At 43.7% G+C, this 12930-nt stretch overlaps 1 protein-coding gene across 1 annotated transcript in view; it reads left to right on the top strand.

Annotated features, from left to right (window-relative positions):
* The window catches only part of IL12RB2 (interleukin 12 receptor subunit beta 2), a 64582-nt gene extending 51902 nt beyond the window's left edge, over positions 1–12680 (top strand). The window contains exons 13-16 of the mRNA XM_059689241.1: positions 2571–2708; positions 5274–5364; positions 7356–7455; positions 12103–12680. Of these exons, the coding sequence (XP_059545224.1) occupies positions 2571–2708; positions 5274–5364; positions 7356–7455; positions 12103–12639 (866 nt within the window). The 3' untranslated portion in view covers positions 12640–12680. The remainder of the gene's footprint in view (positions 1–2570; positions 2709–5273; positions 5365–7355; positions 7456–12102) is intronic.
* The last annotated feature ends 250 nt before the right edge of the window (positions 12681–12930 follow it).

Raw genomic sequence — 12930 nt, 5'->3', positions numbered from 1 at the left:
AACCAGAAATCACAGGTGAATTCACAAGTGCAGCTTCTAGAGAGTGACAGAAGGCAGGAGGCTGAAGGAAAAAGACACCAGGATGGAGGCACCACAACAGCAAGAGCAGGATGGAGACCGAGGGGGAGGGCGCTGTCTAATGTGTCTTGTGGCGCTGCCCACCAGGCCCCAGACTGACAGACATGCAGGGTGCAGTCGGAGCACTGAGCCCTGCTGGGCAGGAGAGGAGAGGTGTGGACCTGGGGTGGGCCCCGGCATCTGCATGTTAGCGCAATCCCAGCGGAATATGGTGCGAGACTTCTCCTCAGGAAGTTGGTTGGTACCGCCACGTGCACCAGTGGCAGGTGCTCTTCTGTACTGGTGCACACACTATGCTTTGTTCTACTTGGCTATTTTTGTCCACAGACCTTAAGCATCATGAGGGCAGACACCATGGCTGTTTGCTTACCATTGTCTCCCCTGTTCTTACAAGACAGCCAGGCACACAGCAGGTGCTTAATAAAAACAGTATTTGTTGAATAACAAATGGGTGATCACCACCCTCCATGTTGTTAAATCAAGGTAGACTATTAGGGAAAAACTAATTTTCGGTAACAATGCAGCTGTTTTGCCGGAGACCACTTGACCTTCTTACCCACTGCCTGTCAGATGATTGGCAACTATCACATCTTCCAAAACTGGTGCCTTTGTCTTTTAACCACCTGAGCCTAAAGTTTCAGAGGGCTAAGGATCGAATGGCCCTTTTATCTGTGCCTGAGATCACAGCCCAGACCCAGGCAGCAGAACCAGTATTTCCTGCATGATTTCTTTCTCCCATTACTCAACTCAACCTATTTTGCCAACCAAACTGCTAACACCATCCTCCTCCTTACTGCTCCCCCATAGTTTCCTATTTTTCAAATATATTTATTTATTTTTTAAATATACGTATGTGTGTGTGTGTGTGTGTGTGTGTGTGTGTGTGTGTGTGTGTGTGTGTAAACCTTTTGGCCCAGCACACCATTCAAATTTCTCCTCTTATGTTCCAACATCTTATTTCACTCCCAGAGCCAAGGATGCCCTCACACAATCCAATGGTTGACTCACTGATGCTCGCTGATGCTTTGCTGCAGCAAGATGAGCAGAAGATTGCTTCAAAATTAATTTTTTAATCCCCTGACTTAGGAAGAAGGAAAGAGCTTTTTTAGTTTGATCTCAAAGCTTAAGTCTGTGCAAGCAATTTCATCAGGTTAGAGTAGGCTTGGGAATTTTCCACAGGGTACTTTTTCTCAACAGGATGTAAAATGCAGAAATTGCTCTGATAGTCACAGCTCTTAAATGATCCGCTCCAACCTCAGCCCCTTTGGGTGGAGTGGATGTAATATTACAGGGCTCCATCTTGCTGGGCACCCACAGTGAGCAGGGGTGGGGAGTGTAAGGGGTCTGTTTTCCTCATTGATGGTAAACTCTTTGAGGCAGATACAATGCCTTTGTATACTTGGTGCCTTACCCAGAGCAGATGTTCAGTACATATTTGTGACTGTTGAAATAATTTCAGCAAATAGGGTCATGTGACTTGTCCTGGGCTTTGTGAGTTAGTAAATGTGATGTTGAGGCACAAAGTGCTGAGTTCTAGTCACCAGCACAGGGGCAAGTCTGCTGAGCGAGCCAGCAGGCTGCTCCTGCTCAAGTTCTGCCCTTCATTGTATGTCCCCCACACTCTAATCCCACCCAGAAGATCGCTGGAGGAGAAGACTGCCTATTTACTGAAGGCTACCTACAAACAGCCTCAGTGCATTGCTCAAAAACAAAATCTCCCCTGCTGAGAATCTGCAGGGGTGTGGAGAGCATAGGGAACTGATGATTTAGGCTTAAACTGCCAAAATAAATCTAATCTTAAATACCGCTGCTCTAGGTTTTAAATTTTACATCAAATTGTAGGAGATCATCATATTAAGCCTACGAAGCCTACTGAGTGGAAAATCAAAATTAATAAATGTTGCTTAAATATCTGTTTCATTAATTGCTAAACTTAGCTTTCTAAAAGGTTAATTGAAAACAATTTGTATATTGAATTTCTTTCTCAAAGATTCTCAAATATACCTGGTAAATGCCAGAAACATTATAGGACATAAAAGGAGTTAACCACTATGGCTCAGTTGGTTGAGTGTCGTCCCATGCACCAAGGTCACTGGTTTGATTCCTGGTTGCAGGCTCCATCCCCAGTGGGGGGCATGCAGGAGGCAGCAGATCAATGATTCTCTCTCTCTCAAGTCAATAAAAACTTTTTTTAAAAAAAAATAGAAGTTAACTACAACTAAATAATTTAAAAAACAAAATGATAAGAATTCTTTCAAAAGATTTTGCCCCAGAAAAAATATTTACTTCTTCTAATATGCTGGAAAGTGAGACCTCCATAAATGACTGCATGTGGGGCCTACTAAAGTGTTAAGTGCTAATTAATTAAGACTATTTTAAAACAGAAATGTGCTTTTCTCTTTCAAATTAAATGAAACATTAACCAATGAGTAAAAGCCCATATTCAAATATTCCCTTTAATCTGTACCTTGCTTCCTTTATCTTCCTCTCAGAAATTCCCTATAGCGTCTCTGAAAATTCACATCCAATAGACAGTCTGCAGCCCAGAGTGAGATATGTCCTGTGGATGACAGCTCTGACAGCAGCTGGCGAAAGCCCCCAAGGAAATGAGAGGGAATTTTGTCTGCAAGGTAAGAACAACTTTAGAGGTGGAGAGTCCACCCTGGGTTCCCACACAGGTGTACAGTCCCATGGCCTTTGGCATGGAGATTATCAGATTTTCTTTAAGTTGCTCACAGCTTTCTTACTGCTACACCTTTGCACTGTAGGTTTCCTATAACTGGACTGCCCTATCATGCTATTGTCTGCTTGGAGACAGTGTCTACTCAATCTTCAAAACTCAGTGGAAATGTTTCCTCCTCCAGGTAGCCTTCCCAAATGCACCTCCTATTTCCCTTATAATGTACTATATTTGACCCATATTCAAACTCCAAATCCAATGGGCATGGACTGGTATCTGTTTATCTCTATCTTCAAGGTCTAGAATGGTGCCCACCACCTAGTACTACTTGTTCACTAAATATCTGTTTAATGAATAATGAGAATAATCTCAATAATAGCAATAGCAGCTATTGCATATCAGATAGTTATGTACTAGTCATGTGTTAAGTGCTTTTACACCATATTAGTATGCTGGGGCTCCTGTAACAAAGCACCATAAATTGGGGGTTGCTTAGACCATAGAAATTTATTTTCTCACATTTCTGGAGGCTGGAGGTCCAAGATCAAGGTATCAGCAGAGTTCATTTCTTCTGAAGGCTATGAAAGAATCCGTTTTATGCCTCTCGCTTGGAGTCTGGAGGCAATCTTTGGCATTCCTTGGCTTATGGATCTCTGCCTTCATCTTCACGTTGAGGTTTCCTTGTGTGTCTGTGTTCAAACTTCCCCTTTTTATAAGGACGCCTGTCATATTGGATTAGAGGCATCCCTACTGCAGTCTGACCTCATCTTAACTAATTACACCTGCAACAACCCTATTTCCAAACGAGGTCACTTTTTGAGGTACTGGAGATTAGGACTTCAACATGTGAATATTTGGTGTGGGAGAACACAATTCAACCTACGTAGCACATACTTATGCTCATTTAATCTTGACCACAACCATGTAAAGTGCCTGTTTTACATGATTATACCTGGTCACACTACCAGGCACTCAATATGAAATGAATAAAGGAATGAGGGATTAGGATGCCTTTTACAAATGTAAGGTACAGAAAAATTACCCAAGGTCATAGAGGTGGTAAATGGCAGAACTACAAATCAAACTCAGATTTGAGTTACTTAAGGTTGAATATGTAAAGTGACCCAGCTATCCTGTGCTTCCACAAGCTAAGTTACATTGTTCTCTCTAGCAGCACTAGTTTGCATTTGCCCCAGAGTAAAACACACTGTTCTTGCTTTCTGACAGGGAGTATCAAGTTGGTTATTCAGGACTTTGTTGTTCTATGCCAGGTACTTCTCCACTGGGGAAATTAAAAACCCATCTTTTCATCTCCCAGTGACCCCCATGAAAGTTAACTGTGAGCAGTTAACTAGATGAAGAGCTCAGCACCATTCTACTTGTGGTGCTCCAGACTGTCCCATCTGCCCAGGAAGGAAGGCAGATGCTGAAGAAATGTCAGATTGGGCTGGTTGTATGGGGTGGTAACAAGGCTGCCTGTGATAACTCCCCCATTCAGCCCTGGTAATATACCTCTCACTGAACCTAGCAGGTCTCTGGTCCCTACTTCCCCTGTTCACTCTCCCTCCCAGCCTGTCCTTCATTCCATCAGAAGAATCTTTCTGCAAGACCCCTAGTGCTGACATTCCACCTCTTGCTGCAACCCATCAGTGGTTCCCCAAGGGCTTCAAGCTAGGATTCAAACTGCTCTGTTACCAGGACCTGCATGACTTGGTCCTACTCACTCATCTAGCTTCATCCTCTGCCTCACACTCATTTATACTCCAAAGCAGGACCAGACAACCTTAGTCCCCTGAAAGTGCTAAGCTGTTTCATCCTCCCATGGCTTTGCATAGCTCTCGGTCTAGCCTGCGCTTCCCTAACTTGTCTGCTTAGCCAACTCCTGTCCATCCAACTCTGCACTTTTAACATCATGCCTTTTGGGAAACCATCCTGAGCTTCATGTAGACATCATCACTCACCTTTTATGGATCAAGAACCTGAAGTCCACAGATCACATATCAGTCAGTAGAAGATACAGTACTAGAATCCAGGGCAGTTCACAGCCAGTGCATTGTATATCAAGCTCTTTCCCCCCCACCCATAGAGGAAGGAGCCCTTGTAGGGCTGGAGCTCCTCCCAGAACTATAGCATTGGCTCCCTGAGGCCCCTCCTCTTCAGTGGTCCTCAACCTTCTGGCCCTTTAAATACAGTTCCTCATGTTGTGACTCAACCATAAAATTATTTTTGTTGCTACTTCATAACTGTGATGTTGCTACTGTTATGAATCGTAATGTAAATATCTGATATGCAGGATGGTCTTAGGCGACCCCTGTGAAAGGGTCGTTCGACTGCCAAAGGGGTCTCGACCCACAGGTTGAGAACCGCTGTGACTTAAATGAATGGATAAAATGACTCGGCCTATTCCTGGGCCCAGCTACCCAGGAGCTGTGGTAGGGCTGCGTTTCACACTATAGAGAGTATTTTGGAATGTTCACTGAAGATAACTCAATCACAGGGTTTGCTATCTTTTCAGGTAAAGCCAATTGGAGCACATTTGTGGCACCAAGCATTTGCACTGCTATCATCATGGTGGGCATTTTCTCAATGCGTTACTTCCGGCAAAAGTGAGTTGGGTACACCTGCCAGTTTTGGTAACTGTCTTTTTAAATGATAATTGTTATCATTGCTATGAGTCCAAGAAATGGACACTCTCATACATTGCTGATGGCAGACTAAATTTATTTCTTTTTGGATTGGCAATATATATTAAATTTTAAAAAATGTTCTATCATTGACCTAGCAATTTCTAACTAGAAATTTATTCTAAGTATATCATAAGGGTATGCTAAAGTATTGTTCATAAAAGGAAAATAATTTGAAACATAAAGACCCAATGACATGGGATTAATGAAATCATGATATATCTCATGCTATCTAGCAATATTATGTGTCCATTAAAGATGTAGAAGAAAATGAAATCATGAATATTTGCTGTATTTTAAAAGCAGCTTGCAAAAGATGTACTTTCATTTTTTAAAAGCATAGTACATACACACACACAAAATATTATCAGTTATCATTAAATTTGGTTGTATATAAGATAAAAATCCAAAATAATATGACAAACTAGCTAACAGCTTCTCACCCAGGTAAGGGAAGTAAACTCAGGTCAAGGGTTGGTGAATAGCTCCAATGCATCTTTCTGCTCCATTATCCTGACATTGGCTTCCATCCATTTCACCTCATGGTCCAATGGCTGCAGGAATGATAGCCATCGTGCCTGCTTTCTACGACTACAGGGAAAATCAAGGTGCCTACACTTCCCTTTTCAGAAGACTTTACATGAAAAAGTCACACGGGATACTTTTGGTTAGATTTCATTGGCCAGAACTTGGTGAGGCAGGGAGGTTTAGAATTGTGGCCTTACAGCTGGGCTCATGGTTGTCCCAATACATTAAGGTGTTCTTCCTAAGGCAGAGAGGAAAACAAGTATTGGGCAGCAATTAACACTCTCTGCCCCAAGAAAATACACCAAAATATTAATGGTGGTTATATCAGGGAATAAAATCATATTAGGTGGTTTTAGTTCTTTTATTTAGCTATACTTTCTAAAATTTCTTTAAACATATTATTTTATTGAAAGAATTTTTAAGGAGTTAGTTACTCAATACAAAGGTTTCTTCAGATGTTGTATAACGTAAGAGCAGAGGTAAAAATAAGACTAGCTCAAAGTCATCCTGCCCGCTGTTGAACTTGTCTGAAAGGCTTTGCATTTATTGAAACCCTGTATGTGATAGGTACTTCAAAGCAGAGCTCTCTTTAGGTAGATTTTGAAAAAGTTTAAAAAAGAGTTAACTAGGATCACATGTATCCTCTTCAGGGAAATAGTATCAGTGAGGGGCAAAGCTTCTGCTGTTTAAAAAATGAAGGAAGGAGGGAGGGAGGGAGGGAGGGAGGGAGGGAGGGAGGGAGGGAGGGAGGGAGGGAGCTCCCTCATAAAGGTGATATAAAATCATTTAAAAATTTTTAAAAAACCTAGAGATGTAGAAAAAAAGACCCATATTTCCTCTGATCACCAAACACAAGTACTCTTTTAACAGTATGAATGTTTCTCTACGGTATTTTTCTTGGCATTTTTTTGCATGGTCTATGTTTAAGTTATTTATATCATTAGTATCCTGTTTGTTTTCTTACTTTTAGCATAATTTACTTGTCATTACAAACTCTTTATAAACATTGTAGTCACATGATTAGAAAACTCCCAAGAGTAGGGACCATGCCTTCTTGTTTGCTGTCCTACCCCAGCACTGTGCTGGTCATACCTGAGGGAATGTTTGTTGAATAAGTGCATGGCTGCATAGTGACAGCTAAACATTACACTGAGCAAAAGTGCCATCATTTATTTAGCAAACCCCACGTGACTGCATTGTGACTATCACCTATCCAAACTTCACAAAAAACTAGTCCATCCTTAGATGATGCATCATCTTTCTCCTTCAGTGCTTACATTTCACTTATTTGCATACCCCTGCACTGAAATCACTGTGCTAAGAACCCGTGCTTCCATGTCACGTGTACTCACTTAACCTGATGTCAGTGTTTTCTATATCTATAGGGTATTTGTTCTCCTGTCAGCCCTCAGCCCTCAGTGGTGTAACAGAGAAATCCCAGACCCAGCAAACAGCACTTGGGCCAAGAACTATCTCATTATGGAGGTAAGGTATAAGGCCTCAGCGGTCAGTTGATGGGGTTGCAGACATGAGCATATCTAAGTTTCCCATTGTAGTTAGGAGGAAACCTGGGTACTTGGAACCCATGAATAACCTGAAGTCATTCACACTAGGTTACCATCTGAGTCGTTACTGCCCTGACAGGAGTTTTCTGAAGGTTATGACCTTGACTCAGACGCATCGCTTTTCATTCCTCTCTATGCCTATGTTCCCCTCCTCCACCTTAACTTACTTTAAAATAAATTTAAAAAGCAAGTATTTTTAAATTTGCTTACCCCTAGCCTGACACTGACTCATTCAAATTTGAGATTTGCAGCTTTACCATGATGTTTGTTCCCAGCCCCGTCTGAGCATAGAACAGATAGAACCCAGACTATTTTGGTTTTAGCAGGAAGCCAGTAAGTCATCCCACTGTGTACGGAAAGGGTTTTAGAGGAGAGGCTGCTCAGCTGGCAGGTGAGAGGAAGCCAAGGGAGGGGCTGCTGTGCAGTCTGAGGTGAGGACAGCTCACAGGGGGCCAGACGGTCCATCTCTGGTGGAAGGTCTGGAAGCTAAGACATCTGAATACGGAGCAAGACGGTGCGTTTATGGAAAGGAAAGCAGAGGGGAGGAAAGCGCTATGCAAATATTCTTCCCCAGCCCAGCTTGTTGGCAGCCCCACACTCCCTTTCTCACACCTTATAGCCCTTCTCCTCCAAGATTCTTCTCTTCAAATGCCCATTGTATTCTATTAACCACACCCTTCCTCAGGCCAGAAGCCAATGGTACAAGCCACTGCTTAGGGAAAGAGCTGGTCTCAGCCATGTCTGCCCCAGTAGGATTTCAGTCCCTGCAGTTTAGGGCCTTTGAGATAAGGCTGGGATGCAAACCCCTCCTCTGCCCCTTACTATGTGGATAGCCCTTGGGCAACTTGCCTAACATCTGAGCCCTAGTTTTACCCTCTGTGATGTAGGAATTGATAGTATCTCCCATGTGTACTGTTACGAGGATTAAGAAAAGTAAAGATTATTCTTAATGTAAAGCACATGGTTTAAACAAAACAAAGATGGATCACTTTCTTCCCAGGAAGACTCATACTTGATGTCTCTTCTGCCTGTTTAGGGGTTTTATCACTGTTAAGTTATCATAGCAAGAACAGTAATAATAGTAACTTATGTATACTTTTAAATTTTATGTATATATTTTTCATATATTACATATCATCTGCATGATATATAATTATAGGGTATATAATTATATTGTTTATATACACATATGTTACTTTACATATACCAGGCGCTTTGAAAAAACATTTTTCATGTGTTAACATATAATCCATACAATAGCTTTATGAAGGTGTGCTATTATCCTCATTTTTTAGATGAGGAAACTGAGGCACAGAGGACTAAGTAACTTGCCCAACGTTAGTCAGCTAGTAAATGGTGGATCCCAAGTCCACATAAGAGCAGGATGTGCCATCCACCACTATACCATTCCTTCTGAAAGATCTGTAAGCACTGGGTACGAGGGGTCTTTCTCAAAGTCAGCGCCTCTGAGCTGCACAGATTGAGAGGCCCTCACTTAGTGGCAATACTGTGATGACCTGTGGAATGCACTCTGTAAGGATGCCGCTGCCAGCATTAGAGGGGATTCAAGGACTAGGAGTTGAACCAGCTTAGCTTTAAGATCACTTTCTTCCACTGCTGAGATACCACTGTCTCATCTCCTAAAAGCCTGAAATAGCATGGTGGGAAGCAGCTCCGGTCAGTCACCGACACCTGGCTTCTGAGCTGGTAGCTTTGGGGGTGTGGGCATGACAAGAGCCCATAAAAAGCCTACAAGAAATGCTAAGACACACAAAGGGTTAGAGAAAATAACACGGAAAAAGGGTAACAGAAATTGCCACACACGTACCCAAAGTCATATAGTATAAATATGTTCATTAGAGCACTATAAATAGAAGCCAAAAATTGGGCATAATGTAAGCTGCCACTAGGAGGACAGGTTGAATATTTTGAGTATATTCATACAGCAGGATATTATACAATTATTTTTTTAAAAAAGATATATGTCTAAAAATCTCTAAGACATTTAAAAGTAAAAAAAAAAAGTTTGCAACAGTTTCTAAAGTGGGTTTTTATTTGCATAAAAAGGAGAGAGATTTTATACACACAGCCCTCCACACGCTCACAGATATTTCTGGAAGCCTACATGTAAAATTGATAACTGGAGTGTCCTTTGGGGAAGGGGTTGGAGATATGAGGGCGACTTAATTTTCATCATAAGTTTGCTTTGAATTTTTAAAATTTCTTACAAAACTATATATCTTTTGTAAAAATAACTGGTAAATTAGAAAACTGTAAAAATTTAGCTTGGACATGGCATCTGTAATGGAGGCCTTGAGACAGCCTCAGAGCCCTGTGTCGCTTGACCTCTGAAGTGAGTAGTCTGGCTTTAAAGACCCAAACTGCTCTGCTGGTGACAGACCAAATCCAGACCAGGTCACTCTGGCATTTGGCAGATTTGGCAGATGTCAGAACTACAATAGTCTTACAACTCCAACAAAACGTTTTCTGTTCTCAGGCCCTATGAGCCCCTACCATTTCTTAACATGTGGCTAAAAAAACATGTGTCTTAAAGCTCTGGAGGAAAAAGCCAAACCATAAAGGGGATCACTGGAATGCTAATCCATTTTGAGCTTGTAAAATCTTAAAATACTGTCCATGAGGCACATGAGCTAATGGTGGTGTAAAAGGCCCTGCCCCAGGACTGTCTGCCACAGGGCCTGCTTTATCAAAGAAACAGCTCTATCAACACTGCCCAAGCTTTTAGGAAGGCAGGTGAACACCTCACCTTGTGATAGGAGCCATTTCCACACCCTGAGCCACCAGCCATGTTCCAAGCCACACCCACACACCAGCACCACTGTGGGCAGGGAGCCAGAAAATAGAAACATACACATACCCTTCAGCTTGTGGGCCTTGGCAGAAGTCTGTCCTGAGACAGCACCATCATTCACTTTTTAGAAACTTTTCATGCTCCAGGCAAGGCAAGGGACATCAGAGCCAATCCAGACCAAATCACTCTTGACATCTGACAGCTGAGGGGATCAAAGGCCACAGAGGTTGTTTTCCCAAGCGGTAAGGTGTCAAGACTTGGGACTAGTCCTGAGGGTTTGCGCTGTCCCAAGACTATCTTTTATCACCTTATGCCTCCCTTAAGACATGGTCCCTGTTTACAAATGGCTTTGACATGCTTAGACATGTTTCTAAAGAGTGACATTATAAAGCACCATGTGCCAATAACCTAACAAGAGGTTGCTTCCCTACTGTAGTTCAGTGGAGGCAGCAGTCATTAGGGGCTTCAAGAAAGGGGAAGGTACCGGCTGGTGTGGTTCTGTGGTTGAGCATCAACCTATGAACCAGCAGGTCACGGTTCGTTTCCTGGTTGCAGACTCGATCCCTGGTCGGGGGTGTGCAGGAGGCAGCTGATCAAGGATTCTCTCTCATCATTGATGTTTCCATCCGTCTCTCCCTATCCCTTCCTCTCTGAAATCAATAAAAACATTTGAAAAAAGAAAAACAGAAAGAGGGAGGTGTCAAGCAGGGGATGGTACCATAAACAGAAGCCGTTCGAGGCTGGCAGTGGAAGCAAAAGTGTGGCATAGAGAGAGAAAAAAAAACTGTGTTTAATAAGACTAGGATGGTGTGCCTGGAATAATTTCTGAACGAAAACATGGGAAGTGGAGGAAGGAATCTGATGGATGAGGTCAGGGCTGGGAGCTCTACTCCATATGGAAGTCCAAGCCCTGAAAGGCTCCGGAGCTTTGCTTGATCAGTCAGCGTGAAGGTGGTTTCCAGGAGGCAAGGAGAGCCCAATGAGCCCCTTACAATAAATGCTAATAAAGTGCTGGGACTTGGAATCAGGGATCAGCAGCAAGTTTGGAAAGGAGAGATAAGACATTGAAGAGTTGGTAACCAATGTGCTGTTGAGAAGGTAAGCAAGAGAAAGTTAGTTACAGGGGGGAAAAGAATGAAAATTTCTTCCAAAAGTTATTCTAGAAGGGTCATTCATTAGAGTAGAACTGATAAAGATATTACCTAAAACCTTTCAGTAGTTGTATCAAAACCCAAACTCCTTAGCATCCCTTAAAAGCCCTCCATGGGACCTCCTCCTAATTCTGAAGCCTCAGTTCGCCTGTCGTAACAACTAGCAGGTTCCAGAATAGACCAGTCCTCTTGCTCACAACCTATCTGAAAAAATACTCTGCTTCTCAGGATTCAGTTCTGGTCTGACCCTTTTATAGTTTTCCCTGCCTCCTCCCCCAGACAGAGGCAAGCTCAGCCTTTCCTTTGCACTCAGTATGCCTCTATCCCAGAGGAAAAGCAGTGAGTGCAGTTTGACTCACCAGAAACAGTCTGGTTGAAGGTGGAGCAGGGCGGTGAATCACTTATTGGCTGGGGGTGGAGAGGACCCCAGGACTCCTGCTGTCTTCCTCCCTGACAATGTGAACTGCTTTCTTACCTCGCAAAGGGCCCGGTGTCCACCTTGAGCTGACTAGGTATTGCTGGCCGAGGCCTTTTGGAACCTGGAGAAGTCAGTTGTCCAGGCTACTCACTTAGCATAGCCCTGAGTTTCTTCCTCCCATCTCAGGAGGTGCAGCTGCCCGTGGAGAGGCTCCTGACAGACGGGCCCGCAACGAAAGAACCCGAGCCCCTGGTCATCAGCGAAGTCTTGCAGCAAGTGACCCCAGTCTTCAGACAGCTCCTTCGTGCCAACTGGCCAGAGAAGGGAAAAGGAGACCAAGGTCACTATACCTCTGAGGAAACAGGGTACAGTGCCTCGAGAGCACCACCTCCAAGAGCTCTCACGGCAGAGACAGGGCAGCTAGTGGATCTGTACAAGGTGCTGGGGAGCAGGAGCCCCAGCTCAAAGCCGGGAAACCCAGCAAGCCCCTCGCGGGTCCTCCCAGGGGACTACCTTCCCACCCAGGAGGGCTACTTACCCTCCAACATAGATTACCTCCCTGCACACGGGGCTCCTGGAACTGAGCCCCCGGAAGAACTGGAGCCTCAGCACATCTCCCTTTCTGTGTTCCCCTCAAGTACCCTGCAACCACTCCCCTTCTCCTGTGGTGAGAAGCTGACTTTGGATCGGTTAAAGATGGGGTGCGGTCCCCTCATGCTTTGAGTGAAGCTTGAAACTTGGAAAGTTGAAGTGCTCCCAACCAGCGCAGCCGGCCCATCGACCCAGCCCTCTGCTCGCTGTCATCACCTCTGGTGCTACCATTAGGTCTGGTTGCAGCTAGAGGGCAGTCAAACCGGCTCAGGGTGATCTCAGAACTGCGAGTTGGCTGCAACCCAGATACTTCACCTTGCCTTCTCTGGAGGCTTGATATTACATCATTCACTGTGTGGACCTACAGACTCCAGACTAAGTTCCCACAACTTCCTTGGCTTTGCTGCAGAGTGGAAACCAAAG

Source organism: Myotis daubentonii, chromosome 3 (genome assembly GCF_963259705.1).
Source record: "Myotis daubentonii chromosome 3, mMyoDau2.1, whole genome shotgun sequence".
NCBI classification, from domain to species: Eukaryota; Metazoa; Chordata; class Mammalia; order Chiroptera; family Vespertilionidae; genus Myotis; species Myotis daubentonii.
Note: the sequence above shows the minus strand (reverse complement) of the source record. Positions and strands in the feature narration are given on the sequence as shown.